Genomic DNA, 15000 nt, shown 5'->3' on the forward strand with positions numbered 1-15000 from the left:
TATGAAGTCATACGTATGTTTTTAACAGTTAAATATGAAGTGACTTGAAAATTACAAGCAAATATATATTTATTTTGTGTTTGTGAAAACTTCTAAAATTCAAAAATTTGAACTCAATTGGTTGAATGATTACTATATGGACAATCTTGTTTAAGGTAAGATATTAATATCAATACTGATTTGATATTAGATGTGATTTTGGGAGAATGATGATGTTTGTCTAGGGGGTTTAAAGAGCTACTGATGGGTCCTCTGTGTTATAATACAATCAGAATCCCTTACTATATCGTCCCCACCCTTCTATCCGACTCTCATAGTAGTTTTAGAATAGAGGCCTTAATAGTTTCTGTTTCAAGTAAATGCAAAAATACATTTTTTTTTTTTTACAAAAATTAAAATTATATAATAAAAATAAGCATTTCCATAATTCAGTCAACTAGAAAACTAGTAGTTAATATCAGTTGACAAAATAAAAAACTAAAATTTATATGAATTAATGATAAAACTGAAAATTATGATGATGTCGATAAGCATGTTTCCTCAAAAAGCATAAATGATAATAATAATAAAAATAATAATAATAATAATAATAATAATAATAATAATAATAATAATAAAAATAATAATAATAATAATAATTATTATTATTATTATTATTATTATTATTATTATTATTATTATTATTATTATTATTATTATTATTACTTCCCACCCAGTCAGGGTCCACACACTATACCCTACAAAGCCAGCCTTAGCTTCCTCTTACTTCTTCCTACCCAATTACCTAAGTCTATAATCCACTCTGTGATTCTAAGACTTCAACAAGAATTTTGCCTTAAGCCTTAGAAGTTTGCACCAGTGGCCTAGTTACTGAAGATAAATCTCTTTCCTGGTAACTGAGTGACAGTTCTAAGTCTTCAGTCATATCCTGCTTCTTATCGTCAGCTCTGTATGGGGTTTCGTGCTTCTCGGTTTCGAATTTATACTCTACGCGCCGAGCCGTCGTGCTCCATTCTCACCGCATGAACAAACCATCTCTATATGGCTATTCTTTACACCACATACTTGATTCTTCCCTGGACTTCAGGATACATTATAAGTTCCTTGCCATTCTTCTGCATATGTTTTGTTATATATATATATATATATATATATATATATATATATATATATATATATATATATATATATACATATATATATACATATATATATGTATATATACATATATATATGTATATATATTTGCATATATAAATGTATATATATGCATATATATTTGTATATATATATATATATATATATATATATATATATATATATATATATATATATATATATATATATATATATATATATATATACTGTACATACACAATCCCATACATAGTTACACACACACATATATGTATGTATATATATATATATATGTATATATACACATACTTCCATACGTGTATACATATATATATATATATATATGAATATATATATATATATATATATATATATATATATATATATATATATATATATATTTATATCTATATATTTATATATACATATATATATATACATATATATATATATATATATATATATATATATATATATATATATATATATATATATATATACTATACTACACACATATACAGACACATATTTATAGATATATATGTGCGTACAATATATAAATAGATAAATATATACTCCTACATATATATACCTTCCACGAAAAATATTTTAGGCCTAATTCATAATTACTATGAAATTTAATGAGTTGAATAATATTATCTTTATTGCGGTCCTAACCGCTAAGAAACCTTGGTTTATTATTTCCAATCAGTACATATTATAATTATTCATAAACGGTATCTGATTTAATGAGATCGTGGGAGTACTTAATTTCAATGAAGGAACATGTACTGTTCTTTTATGGTTGATAAGTGGAATTTATTATTATTATTATTATTATTATTATTATTATTATTATTATTATTATTATTATTATTATTATTATTTATGTAATTTGTAATGATAATAATAACAATAATAATAATAACAATAATAAAAATAATAATAATAACAATAATAATAATAATTTAGAAATTTGTCTACTTTGTAATAATAATAATAATAATAATAATAATAATAATAATAATAATAATAATAATAATAATTATGATGATGATTGTAATATTCCGAAAATTGTTTAATTTGTAATAATAATTATATTGATAATAACAGTATTCTGAAATATGTCTAATTTGTTATAATGATAATGATAATAATAATATTAATAATAATAATAATAATAATAATAATAATAATAATAATAATGATAATAATAATAATAATAATAATAATAATAAATACAACAACAACAACAACAACAATAATAATGATAATAATAATAATAACAGTATCCTGAAATATGTCTAATTTGTTACAATAATAACAATAATAATAATGATAATAATAATAATAATCCTTCCTTGCAGATGGCGAGCATCGAGGTGTCCCTTGGCTGGAAGAGGCGTCGAGAGGCCCTGCTGGAGACTCTGCCCAGGGCGGCTAGGGACCTCGTCAGGGAGCTGGATGGGCTTCATCAGGCCCTTAGGGATAAGGACAATACTATCCAGTCGTAAGTCGGGTGTCCACTAGGGCATGATGTTCTTATCTCCTATAGTGTATATACTGTATATATATATATATATGTATATATATATATATATATATATATATATATATATATATATATATATATATATATATATATATATATATATTTATATATATACACACACACACACACACACACACATATATATATATATATATATATATATATATATATATATATATATATATATATATATATATATATATGTAGGATCTAATTTGATGTTGTTACTGTTCTTGAAATATTCTATTTTCACTGTTAGTTCTTCTCTTGTTTTTTATTTACTTCATTGTTTCCTTTCCTCATTGGGCTGTTGTTCCTTGTTGGAGCCCTTGGGCTTCTAGCCACTTGCTTTTCTAAGTTTCTATTTTGTTGTTTATTTTTCTCTTGTTTATTTACTTCCTTGTTTCCTTTCCTCATTGGGCTGTTGTTCCCTGTTGGAGCCTTGCTATTCTAAGTTTTGAATCTTTCAAATTTATCTAACTTTTAAATGAAGAGACTTTCAATCTAAGATGATCTAAATCAATACAAAAGTAAAATCTTGTTCAATTCATAAGTTTTGATTCTTCGAGGATTCTTTTTAATTTGAAAATTTAGAATTTTCAAATATAAGGTTTATCGCTCTCCCCTCAAACTGATAACTTTTTTCTGCCTTTTGTGTTTGTATGAATCTGTTTGAGTTTTTGTGACCTTCTTTCACTGAGACTCTTGTTATAAAAGCTTGCCGTCTGTTGAAATAAAGTTAGTTGGAATTACGCCGTCTCTCAGTAACCACACGGACAAAGGTGACCCCGGAATGACGGCATAGTTACAACTGACTTTATTTCATCAGACAGCGAGCTTTTATATCAACGGTTTCAGTGATAGGTCACAAAAACTCCAATAGATTGATACAAGCACATACAGGCAGAAACAAGTTATCAGTGCGAGGGGGAGAGCGATAACGACAATATACAAAATAACAGAAATAATGTTACAGAGTACGAGCGTGTGATACGCGTGTGGTACAGGGCCATTCTTAGCCTGTTAAGCATATTTTTTCCGTTAATATTTAGATTTAAAAACCTAAACACAATTCGTAACTATTTTTTCAAGTTTCTAAATGTTCGTATCATATATTAATGTCTAACTGGATTAAATTCTCAACTATTCCTCAGGTTGAAGACTCAAATCACCAACCTCGGAGGCACTGTTGGGGGAGCCGGGGAAGGAGGTGGAATCCTGACAGAGGCTGAGAAGAAGACAATCCAGGAGAGGCTAAACAAGGTTCAGGGGGAGATGGATGCCAAGAAGGTGGCCATTAAGAACTTGAAGTTGGCACTGGATAAGATTGATATCACAGAGTAAGTTTTAGTACTTGACTTAAACGTTTTTTAAGATATATTAACGAATCTGAGTTAATATGGTAGGATAGAAAACTCTGTGGACTTGGTAGCATGAGCTGGTGCCTTTTTCAGAACAGCCTTTGTCCAGAAACAGTCATAGTTAGGCTCAAACAATTGTTTGTGTTGCTTGAGTGTGTAAGTTATAATTGCCTTAAAAGTTTCTTTTTTAAGTTATACTGACAGATATGAGTTACCAATGCAATGGTAGGATTGAAAACTCTGTGGATTTGGTAACATGAGCTGGTGCCTTTTCAGAACAGCCTTTGTCCAGAAGCAGTCATAGTCAGGCTCAAACAATTGTTTGTGTTGCTTGAGTGTGTAAGTTGTAATTGCCTTAAACGTGTCTTTTTTAAGTTATACAAACAACTCTGTGTTATATAGGCAATGGTAGGATTGAAAACTCTGTGGACTTGGTAGCATGAACTGGTGCCTTTTCAACACGGCCATTGTCCAATTATGGTCAAAGAATTGGTCCTGTTTGAGTGTGGGAGGTTGGTGGGCTCATCTTCTTTTGGATTTCAACATACAAAAAGAGGATTCTGTGGGTGTAGGTCTTGTTTGGGACATGAAGTAGCTACTTTTATTCCTACAAGGCAATCTCTCATGTTAACACCCTAGAACCTTTACCCATTGTGTGATTTGAATTTCAATAGAATATCTCCCATCTGTGGCCACTTACTCTGTGAGAAGATTTAATGTCATCTAGCAAAAATAAAATTATTTTTACTATGTTTTATTGGTGAACAACATGCATTATGCTTCAATACTATAGTATATTTTGATTATTGAAAAAACTTTTTAAATAGGCCTTTTAGCTGTCATAATATGCTTTATTCACTAGCCTCCGGGCTAGTATAGTGGTAACGTGTTTTCCTAGCAATCGCAAGGCGTCAAATCGATCCCCGCCCGGAACCGTGAGTTTAAGCTGTTTACTGGGGAGGATACTGCTGTGGTTGGGCACTACAGTCGGGGGCTGGGCTTGCCCAGCTGACATTCTGGTGAACATCTATTCTCATGAAACCTTTAATCTTTAACAGTAACATCGACGTGAGAATTCGAGCAGCGGAACTTGAATACGAACTGGAGAGGGAAGAATTGAACATCTTAAACCTGAAGGAAGAATCGAATGTTCTGGGAACTCGCCTTCAGGAGAACACCTCCTCGACTACCTCTTCTTCTTCTACCTCGTCAAATGGAGGACAGGGCTCCAAAGTGACCTTACACGCCCTCATGTCGTCAGCGGGAGGAGGGGCCGCCCTAGGAGGAGCTAATCTAGTGACGCTCAGCTTACCCCACACTCCTGGTAACCCGCCATTTCACGTCATACCTCGTCCTCCAATGGGATGTATTATCGACTGGGCTGTTGAGGATACGAAGCTCAAAAAGGGAGACAGGTGAGGAGGATCCTAAATTATTAACTGGATCATATTAATCCATAAATGTTAACTAAATAATGTTAATCCACAAATTTTAACTGGATAATATTAATCCACAAATTTCAACCGAATATTGTTAGTCCACAATTTTTGACCGTCCTCAATTCTTGAAAATCTTTGCAGGCTTCTGGAGGTCTGCATTCTCAGAGTGTTTTTCTAGTTAACGCACGATTTACAACTGAATTTACAATTAGATTTTACTTACAACCTACTAAACATATAAACCAAGGGATTCATAAACGTCCTCAATACTGGAATATTTTTGCAGGCGTCTGGAAGTCTGCACTATGAGAGTGCCTTTCTAGTTAACACACAATTTACAACTGAATTTACAATCAGCTTTTACTTACAACATACTACCAATAACCATTTGGAGGTTGTACAAACATATAAACCAAGGGATTCATAAACATCCTCAACTCTTGAAAATCTTTGCAGGCTTCTGGAGGTCTGCATTCTCAGAGTGTTTTTATAGTTAACGCACGATTTACAACTGAATTTACAATCAACTTTTACTTACAACATACTACCGATAACCATTTGGAGGTTGTACAAACATATAAACAAAGGGATTCATAAACGTCCTCAACTCTTGCAAATCTTTGCAGGCTTCTGGAGGTGAACGGATCCAACGTCGTCGGAGCTGGGTTGGAGATGGTGACGCGTCTCATGGGGGCTTCGAATCACCTGAATTTAGTCATTGCAAGACCGACTGTTGGTGAGCAACTGGGAGAGGTTTTCAGTGACTTATGTGTCTCTTTTTAAGAGAAAGGATCCAACTTATATGTCTCTTTTTAAGAGAAAATATTAAACTTTTTTTCCTATTACTTATTGAAATCTGGCGCTTAAAAATATAAAAAAAAGTGTTGTTGGAATATAATCTATATCATGAATTTTTTAAAAAAAAGATCTATTTGATAAAATATGTGGTTGGATTAAAGTCTATATCATAGCATTAATTTCTTTAAAGATGTATATTTAATCGTCTTTTAATAACTTTTTTTTTTATATAAAAAATTGTTTTTTATATTCTTTTTAAATTTTAACATTAAAATTGTTTATATATATTTCTTTAAATGTTTGCATTGGTATTTTTGTGGTTATTTATATAAATTACGGTAGAGAGAGAGAGAGAGAGAGAGAGAGAGAGAGAGAGAGAGAGAGAGAGAGAGAGAGAGAGAGAGAGAGAGAGAGAGAGAGAGAGAGAGTTACAGGGATTTTGGATGTCTCTAAGACTTTTTAGTCCATCCTGGGAAACTCCACATGCTCTTGGAGAGAGAGAGAGAGAGAGAGAGAGAGAGAGAGAGAGAGAGAGAGAGAGAGAGAGAGAGAGAGAGAGAGAGAGAGAGAGTGTCACAAGGATTTTGGATGTTTCAAAGACTTTTTAGTTAATTCGGGGAGACTCCACATGCTCTTGGAGAGAGAGAGAGAGAGAGAGAGAGAGAGAGAGAGAGAGAGAGAGAGAGAGAGAGAGTGTGTTACAAGGATTTTGAATGTCTCAAAGACTTTTTAGTCCATCAGGGGAGACTCCATTTGCTCTTGGGTAGAGCAATTTGGCTTAAACCTTTAGAGAGTTCTTATGATCTTGTCTAACTTATTCTTGAACTCGCTTACTGAGTTACTGTTTACCACAGTTTACCATAATCAGCAATATCTAACAATACTTAATCCCATCTCTTAATCCCCTCTCCCACCAGGCACTGGAACGTGCGGCAGAAGGTCAGACGGAAGAGTTGAGAAGCAGCTAGAGGACAGGTCACGGGAGGTCAAAGATTTGGTCAGCCGGCTGGATAAGGCGCTGAAGGAGAAGGAAATAATGAAGTAAGTGAAATACATTGCAATGATAATAATGATAACAAACGTTTGCAATGATAACAATGATAACAAACATTTGTAATAATTACAATGATAACAAACGTTTACAATGATAACAAACGTTTGCACTAATTACAATGATAACAAACGTTTGCAATAATTGCAATGATAACAAACGTTTGCACTAATTACAATGATAACAAACGTTTGCAATAATTACAATGATAACAAACGTTTGCACTAATTGCAATGATAACAAACGTTTGCACTAATTACAATGATAACAAACGTTTGCACTAATTACAATGATAACAAACGTTTGCACTAATTACAATGATAACAAACGTTTGCACTAATTACAATGATAACAAACGTTTGCAATGATAACAATGGTAACAAACGTATGCAATGATAACAATGATAACAAACGTTTGCAATAATTACAATGATAACAAACGTTTGCAATGATAACGATAACAAACGTTTGCAATGATAACAATGATAACAAACGTTTGCAATGATAACAATGATAACAAACGTTTGCAATGATAACGATAACAACTGTTTGCAATGATAACAATGATAACAAACGTTTAAAGGTTTAAAGGCCGCTCTTGAATGGCAGAGGCAAGGGACAGTGACATTGCCCTACCAAGCAGGACAATGCCCTAGAGACTGACCATATATACCATATGATCAGCGCCCATGACCCCTCTCCACCCAAGCTGGGACCAAGGAGGGCTAGGCAATGGCTGCTGATGACTCAACAGATAGACCTATAGGCTCCCCCAAACCCCCCATCCTTAGTTCACAAGGATGGTGAGGTTACAGCGACCAAAGGAACTAACGAGTTTAATAGGGTTCGAACCCCAGTCTGGCGTTCACTAGTCAGGGAGGTTACCACATGGGCCACCACAACCCTAATTTTCATCACATTGTTTATCTCAGCTCCTCTGCCATTCATGAGCAGCCTTTAAACCTAAAAACCCTTTGATTATCCTTATTTGCTTTCAAGATTTAAGTCAATATGATTCCTACTCTTCATTTATCAAACTCCAAATTTTCCTTTCCTCGTCAGGAGTGACAACACTCGTCTCAATCATCGAATCAGTTACCTGGAGGAACAAGTTTCAGAGTTGCAGACCTCCCTTCAGAAGATGCGAGAATCCACCCTTGGGCACTCCGAAGGGGAAGCCATTGTGACGACCTCCCATCCAGGAGCTACTGTTATTCAGGTAAGGCTTTCAAATAGAAATAAAAGTGGCTTTCATTATTATTATTATTATTATTATTATTATTACTTACTAAGCTACAACCCTAGTTGGAAAAGCAGGATGCTATAAGCCCAGGGGCTCCAACAGTGGAAATAGCCCAGTGAGGAAAGTAAAAAGAAAAATAAAATATTTTAAGAAGAGCAACGAGATTGAAATAAATATCTCCTATTTAAACTATAAAAACTTTAACAAAAGAAGAGGAGGAGAAATAGGATAGAATAGTGTGCCCAAGTATACCCTCAAGGCAGAGAACTCTAACCCATGACCCATGTAGAGAAAGAAGTTTGTTGTTAAAAATCTCCTATCTAAAGGGTTAATATCATACACAAGATCATCTATTATATAATAAAGTAAAATATATATAACGTAATTTTAACCTTACTGTGTAAGATATGTTTTTATAACTGTCCATCATGTCCTACAATTATCTTAAATATACAAGGAAAATCAAGAAACTGTAGACAGTCCGATTGAAGATATCATAAAGTCTAGTCAATGTCTTTCACTGTCTTGGTTTAGAGTTCTCTTGCTTGAGGGTACACTCAGGCACACTATTCTATCTTATTTCTCTTCCTCTTGTTATTCCAAAGTTTTTATGGTTTATATAAGAAAGATTTATCTTAATGTTGTTACTGTTCTTAATATATTTTATTTTCATTGTTAATTGATTCACTTGTAGGTTCCTTATTTCCTTTCCTCACTGGGCCATTTTCCTTGTTGGAGCCCTCGGATTTATAGCATCCTGCTTTTCCAACTAGGGTTGTAGCTTAGCAAGTAATAATAATAATAATAATAATAATGATAATAATAATCATCATCATCATCATCATCATCATCATCATCATAGTAATAATAATAATGAGCGCTGGAACCATGAATCAAAGCTACAATTGCTCATTCACCTCTTCCAGGTTTTCCAGAAAGGCGACCAGAAGCTAGCAGTTGCTAGCCCAGATGTCAACAACAGTGGCATGGAAAGGGCGCAACAATATCCTACTTTACCTAGGATACGATCCCCAGATTCTTCCATGTCCTCCTCCCCGAGTTCCTCACCCTCAGATGTACCTCTGGGCAGACAGCACCACACCCTGGGGCATGCCAGCTCCAGGCCTACCTCAGCAGCTGACCAAAGAAGAAGGATGCTTTCTCCTCGACCTGAGTCGAAGAATGAGGTAGGGTTAGCATGTTAGATTATCAATCCCAAATGCTCTTTCTTAGCCCGTTCAGTCCAGTACAAGCTAAGTGTTAAAGTTTGCATATCTGTACACCGGGACCTATGAATGATGGCTAGCTTTATTTATACAGTATTGGTGAAATGAAGGGTCAGTTTATAAGTCCTTTTCTTCAAATGTACCTTGTCTCACTCAGAAACAGATATCAAATCCTAGATATCACAATTGCAGTCAAATATTGCTGTTCACTGTTGCATACTGTAGATTAACTGCTTAGGCAATGCTTTCCTTTCCCTTTTTGAACCCTCATTGTTATACATATTCTCTTTTTCCAGGACTCAAGGCCTCCTTCCAGAACCAAGCCAGTTCCTCCAAAGAAGCCTGAACGTCTGAGCTTACAGAGAACAACAAGCATGCAAAGTATGGAGGAACTGCCTACCAATTCCAGGTCATCCAACGCATCCGCAGTGAGAAGCAACGGTGCGCATGCTTGGAACTTGCACGACAATGACCTAGCTTCTCAGGAGGAGAATGATTACGTCCCTCACATGACTTACGACCAAGATCGCCTGGGTTATCGTAGTCGCGAGCACTCATTCGATCGGCTGCAAGAACGCTCGCATTACGCGTCGAGAGACAGGAGCTATGATCGACTCTCCAATGGGGATGGAAGTGTCCGGATGGTTGTTAACAGCAACAGCCCTGTGACTGGTGAACACCTCAGCCGGAGACCTAGTCCTCAAGGTGCTGCTTCAACGACAATCCAAGAAGTAACACCAAGGAGAGGGAATTACAGGTCGCATTCTCCAGACAGTTCCTACCATCTAGAATCAGATCGCATAGACGGGCAAGAAAATGACATTTTCCGGGCTGAGATATACAGTAGTTCTAGTAATACATCTCATTATTCGTCATACTCCCACCAACACCATCAATCAGACTATCATCGTCATAGTCACGGTCACTATCACCTTCAGGCTCCATCAACACCAGTGGCCTCAAGAAACTCAACTCTCAGCGTTCCCGCCAAAAGTCCATGCGGTCACGAGCAGTGGTGTTAGATGGCTTCCAAAAGAGTCTACGAAGCATCTGGAAACACCAATCGTGTATTATTCAAAATGCAGAATAACAAATTCAAACGTTTGCCAAAACCCAAACCCCAATTTAGAAAAAAAATTAGCATTAATTGTGTTTATAACCAGTGAAGTGATAATATTCGAGCTTAGGCCTATCCATTACCAACGTGACTTAACAGGATAATGGCAAGTGAGGTGGTGTTTTACGTCTGGTGATAAATACATCATTCCAGGGGATAGCATTCCTGTAATGGCAGCAACGATACATTCCAAACTACTTTAGTCACCCTTAAGATTACGCGTTACGGAGTAAACATGTCAACAGATTGGGACAGAAAAGTGTTATCGTTATCTATATCATTATCATCATTTTATGATGTCCTATGTGGCTATTGTGAGCTCATTCAAACTAAATTCTAAAGTTTAGTGTAGATATGAGATGTCACTAGTTTTTTGAGTCTGGACCCCATATATTCTTCCCCAGTACAGAAATGTAAATATTGTCAATTGCAGATCTCAGTTTGATTGGAAGTAGTTAGTAGAGTTAAGTTGTGCATTTAATTTTACCGTAATGGGATTTAGTTACAGAAATAAGAATATATAAATAGAGCTTTTAGAATATTCAAAAAGCCATGAGTTTGGCTAGTCCCTTCAGCGCTACTACGTATACTTGTATGTGTTTTACCTTAGAGTAAGAAGCAGAAGCAATGTCCCTGTCGACGTGATATATTTTCCTTCAACCCCTCCCAATGTATAAAAATTGCTTTTCTTGGTTAGGGTAATAAAATTATATAAACGTAGATCTTGATTCTCTTTCTTACTGTAAAGTTAAACACATAGGCCTTCACGTATACAGAGCAGTGCAGAAGGGGCTAGATCTTCTGTAACTTACTCTGATTTTCCTCTATATCATCAATAAACTTGGCTTTTTTATTGTTTCTGTTTTGGTATTTTTGTGATTCCAAATCATTATTCTATACTATTCACTCATGAAGAATCTATTTGATCATATTGCTCTGCACAATTTAAGCTCTACCACTTACCTGAACATAATTGTCAAGAACTACACCATTGAATATGTATTTTGAGAAACTGCAAGTTACCTTGTCATGTATCTTTTGTGATATTTGATGTTCTATATGCTACTGTTGGGATACCACCTAGAAGTATTGATTATTTTGGGGATATTATTGGCTTTTATACAGCAGGGGAACCCTACTCTCTACAGGACCTCCGCAGTCATTTTATCATGTTCGTTCGAAAGCATTCAACATTTCACATCGCATATAGCTCGTTTTTATTATTATTATTACTTGCTAAGATACAATCCTAGTTGGAAAAGCAGGATGCTATAAGCCCAAGGGTTCTACCAGGGAGAATAGCCCAGTAAGGAAAGGAAATAAGGAAAAACTAGAAGAGAAGTTGAAGAACAATGATAACAATAAAATAGATCTTTCATATATAAACTATAAAAAACTATTACTTGCTAAGCTACAACCCTAGTTGGAAAAGCAGGATGCTATAAGCCCAAGGGCTCTACCAGGGGAAATTGCCCAGTGAGGAAAGGAAATAAGGAAAAACTAGAAGAGAAGTTCATGAACAATGATAACATTAAAATAGATCTTTCATATATAAACTACAAAAACATTAACAAAACAAAAGGAAGAGAAATAAGATAGAATAGTGTGCCCGAGTGTACCCTCAAGCAAGAGAACTCATAACCCAAGACAGTGGATGACCATGGTTTATTGTCAAAGATGTATTTACCAACTGATTATTTTGGGGGAAATGATTAGCCTTATTTGCCAGCATAGGTAGGATAGAAAATGTTTAAAATATCAAAGTGACTGTACTGCATTTATGTATATAGTTTCTGTATAGGTAAAGACATCTAATTGTAACTGTAATTGTAACTGTAATCGTAACTGTAATTATCAGATCCTTGATGGTAATATCAAGAAGGTCCTCAACTTACGACCATTCGACTCACAGACATTCGACTTACAACCCTTCGACTTACAAACACTCGGATATGCAAACACAAATCCATCTGAAATTATAAAACTCAAATATTGTATCAAAAGTTCATAATGAAATATTGTAATAAAAATCAATAGTATATAATTCAATGCAGTAAGCAAGACGACATTTGCAATATGGAACGGGACTATTTGTTGACCTTCGCAGTTGCAAATCGTAGGCATCCGAGTTAGGTTAGGCCTACCCTAGGCCAAAATTTGACAGAACTTGACTTATAGACATCTTCTTAAAACTTATTATTAAGTGAAGCCTAACCTAGGACAAAATTCAACAAAATTTGACTTATAAACAGCTTCTTGGAACCTGTTATTAAGTGAAGCCTAGCCTAGGCCCAAACTTAACAAAATTTGACTTATAGACAGCTTCTTGGAACCTGTTATTAAGTGAAGCCTAGCCTAGGCCCAAACTTAACAAAATTTGACTTATAGACAGCTTCTTGGAACCTGTTATTAAGTGAAGCCTAGCCTAGGCCCAAACTTAACAAAATTTGACTTATAGACAGCTTCTTGGAACCTGTTATTAAGTGAAGCCTAACCTAGTACAAGATTAAACCAAATTTGACTTATAAACAGCTTCTTGGAACCTGTTATTAAGTGAAGCCTAGCCTAGGCCCAAACTTAACAAAATTTGACTTATAGACAGCTTCTTGGAACCTGTTATTAAGTGAAGCCTAGCCTAGGCCCAAACTTAACAAAATTTGACTTATAGACAGCTTCTTGGAACCTGTTATTAAGTGAAGCCTAGCCTAGGCCCAAACTTAACAAAATTTGACTTATAGACAACTTCTTGGAACCTGTTATTAAGTGAAGCCTAGCCTAGGCCCAAACTTAACAAAATTTGACTTATAGACAGCTTCTTGGCAGCTATTACGTTTGTAAGTTGAGGAATTTCTCTGTACTTTGGTTGTGCTTTTTATTTATTGTCTACCACAAAAGAAAACTACAAAAGTAAAGAAGAATTTCATGAACTTTTGTGCGAGAACTATCGACCTAAACCAAATATCCCGAACCTAACCTAACCTAGTGTTAAGATGAATCCGTCCCTTAATAATTTGCTCAACTGAAGTAAACATTTGCCCTTAGTATTATACAATCCTCAACATTCAGAGTTGCATATAATGTACAAAATGTATTGTATTGTTTAAACGTGTTAATTTTAGCGTATTGTTAGGATTTTTATGTTACCAGAAATCATGTAAATATAAAACTTTTCCAATTGTGACATAATAAAATGAATTTTGAAACGGAGTGGGTTTTCTTTTCGCATATATAGAGCTGTGATGTCAAAATGGAATTATGATTAATCGCTTATCTCCATAAAAGGTTGTGATTGAAAGTTTGAGAGAGCTTTGACCTCTGTATCTCCATAAAAGGTTATGATTGAACTTTTTGAAGAGCGTGACCTTTTTTGACCTCTGGGAAGACGATAGCAGGTACCAGTTGGTGAAATGGCAAAATTAAAGAAAATATTAGTTTTGTTTTTATAGCATAAAAAAAGTGGGACAAACTTGAACAAATCGGGACAAAACTCACAAAAGTTAAAAGAAAAAAAAAAAAAAAACACGGGACATTTTGTGAACTTTAAAAAGAGTAGGACAGATATTGAAAAGTGGGACTGTCTGACCTTAAGGATTTAAAGGATTTAAAGAATTTTGAAGGACTTAAAAAGGATTTTTAAAGATTTAAAGGATTTTCAAGGATTTGAAGGATTTTCAAGGATTTAAAGTTTTAAAGGATTTAAAGGATTTTAAAAGATTTAAAGGATTTTAAAAATTTAAAGGATTTTAAAGGATTTAAAGAATTTCAAAGGATTTGAAGGGTTTTAAAGAATTTAAAGGATTTTAAAAGGATTTTAAAGGATGTAAAGGATCTAAAGGATTTTAAAAGGATTTAAAGGATTTTAAAGAATTTAAAGGATTTAAAGAATTTTAAAGAATTTAAAGGGCTGTAAAGAATTTAAAGGATTTAAAGGATGTATAGGATTTTAAAAGGATTTTAAGGATTTTAAAAGGTATAAAGGATTCTAAAAGATTTTAAAGGATTTAAAGGATTTTAAAGGTCTAAAAGGATTTTAAAAGATTTTAAAGGATTTAAATGATTTAAAGGATTTTAAAGGT

General features: G+C 34.1%; 1 protein-coding gene across 3 annotated transcripts in view; it reads left to right on the forward strand.

The window, feature by feature from the left end:
* Window positions 1-13214, forward strand: part of sprt (PDZ domain-containing protein sprite) — a 57220-nt gene extending 44006 nt beyond the window's left edge. For all 3 annotated transcript variants that reach the window (XM_068358115.1, XM_068358116.1, XM_068358117.1), the window contains 8 exons: window positions 2505-2647; window positions 3844-4029; window positions 5109-5465; window positions 6116-6225; window positions 7205-7328; window positions 8401-8557; window positions 9508-9768; window positions 10104-13214. In XM_068358115.1, the coding sequence (XP_068214216.1) occupies window positions 2505-2647; window positions 3844-4029; window positions 5109-5465; window positions 6116-6225; window positions 7205-7328; window positions 8401-8557; window positions 9508-9768; window positions 10104-10829 (2064 nt within the window). In that variant the 3' untranslated portion in view covers window positions 10830-13214. The remainder of the gene's footprint in view (window positions 1-2504; window positions 2648-3843; window positions 4030-5108; window positions 5466-6115; window positions 6226-7204; window positions 7329-8400; window positions 8558-9507; window positions 9769-10103) is intronic.
* The last annotated feature ends 1786 nt before the right edge of the window (window positions 13215-15000 follow it).

This window comes from Palaemon carinicauda, chromosome 34, assembly GCF_036898095.1.
Source record: "Palaemon carinicauda isolate YSFRI2023 chromosome 34, ASM3689809v2, whole genome shotgun sequence".
In the NCBI taxonomy this organism is placed as follows: Eukaryota; Metazoa; Arthropoda; class Malacostraca; order Decapoda; family Palaemonidae; genus Palaemon; species Palaemon carinicauda.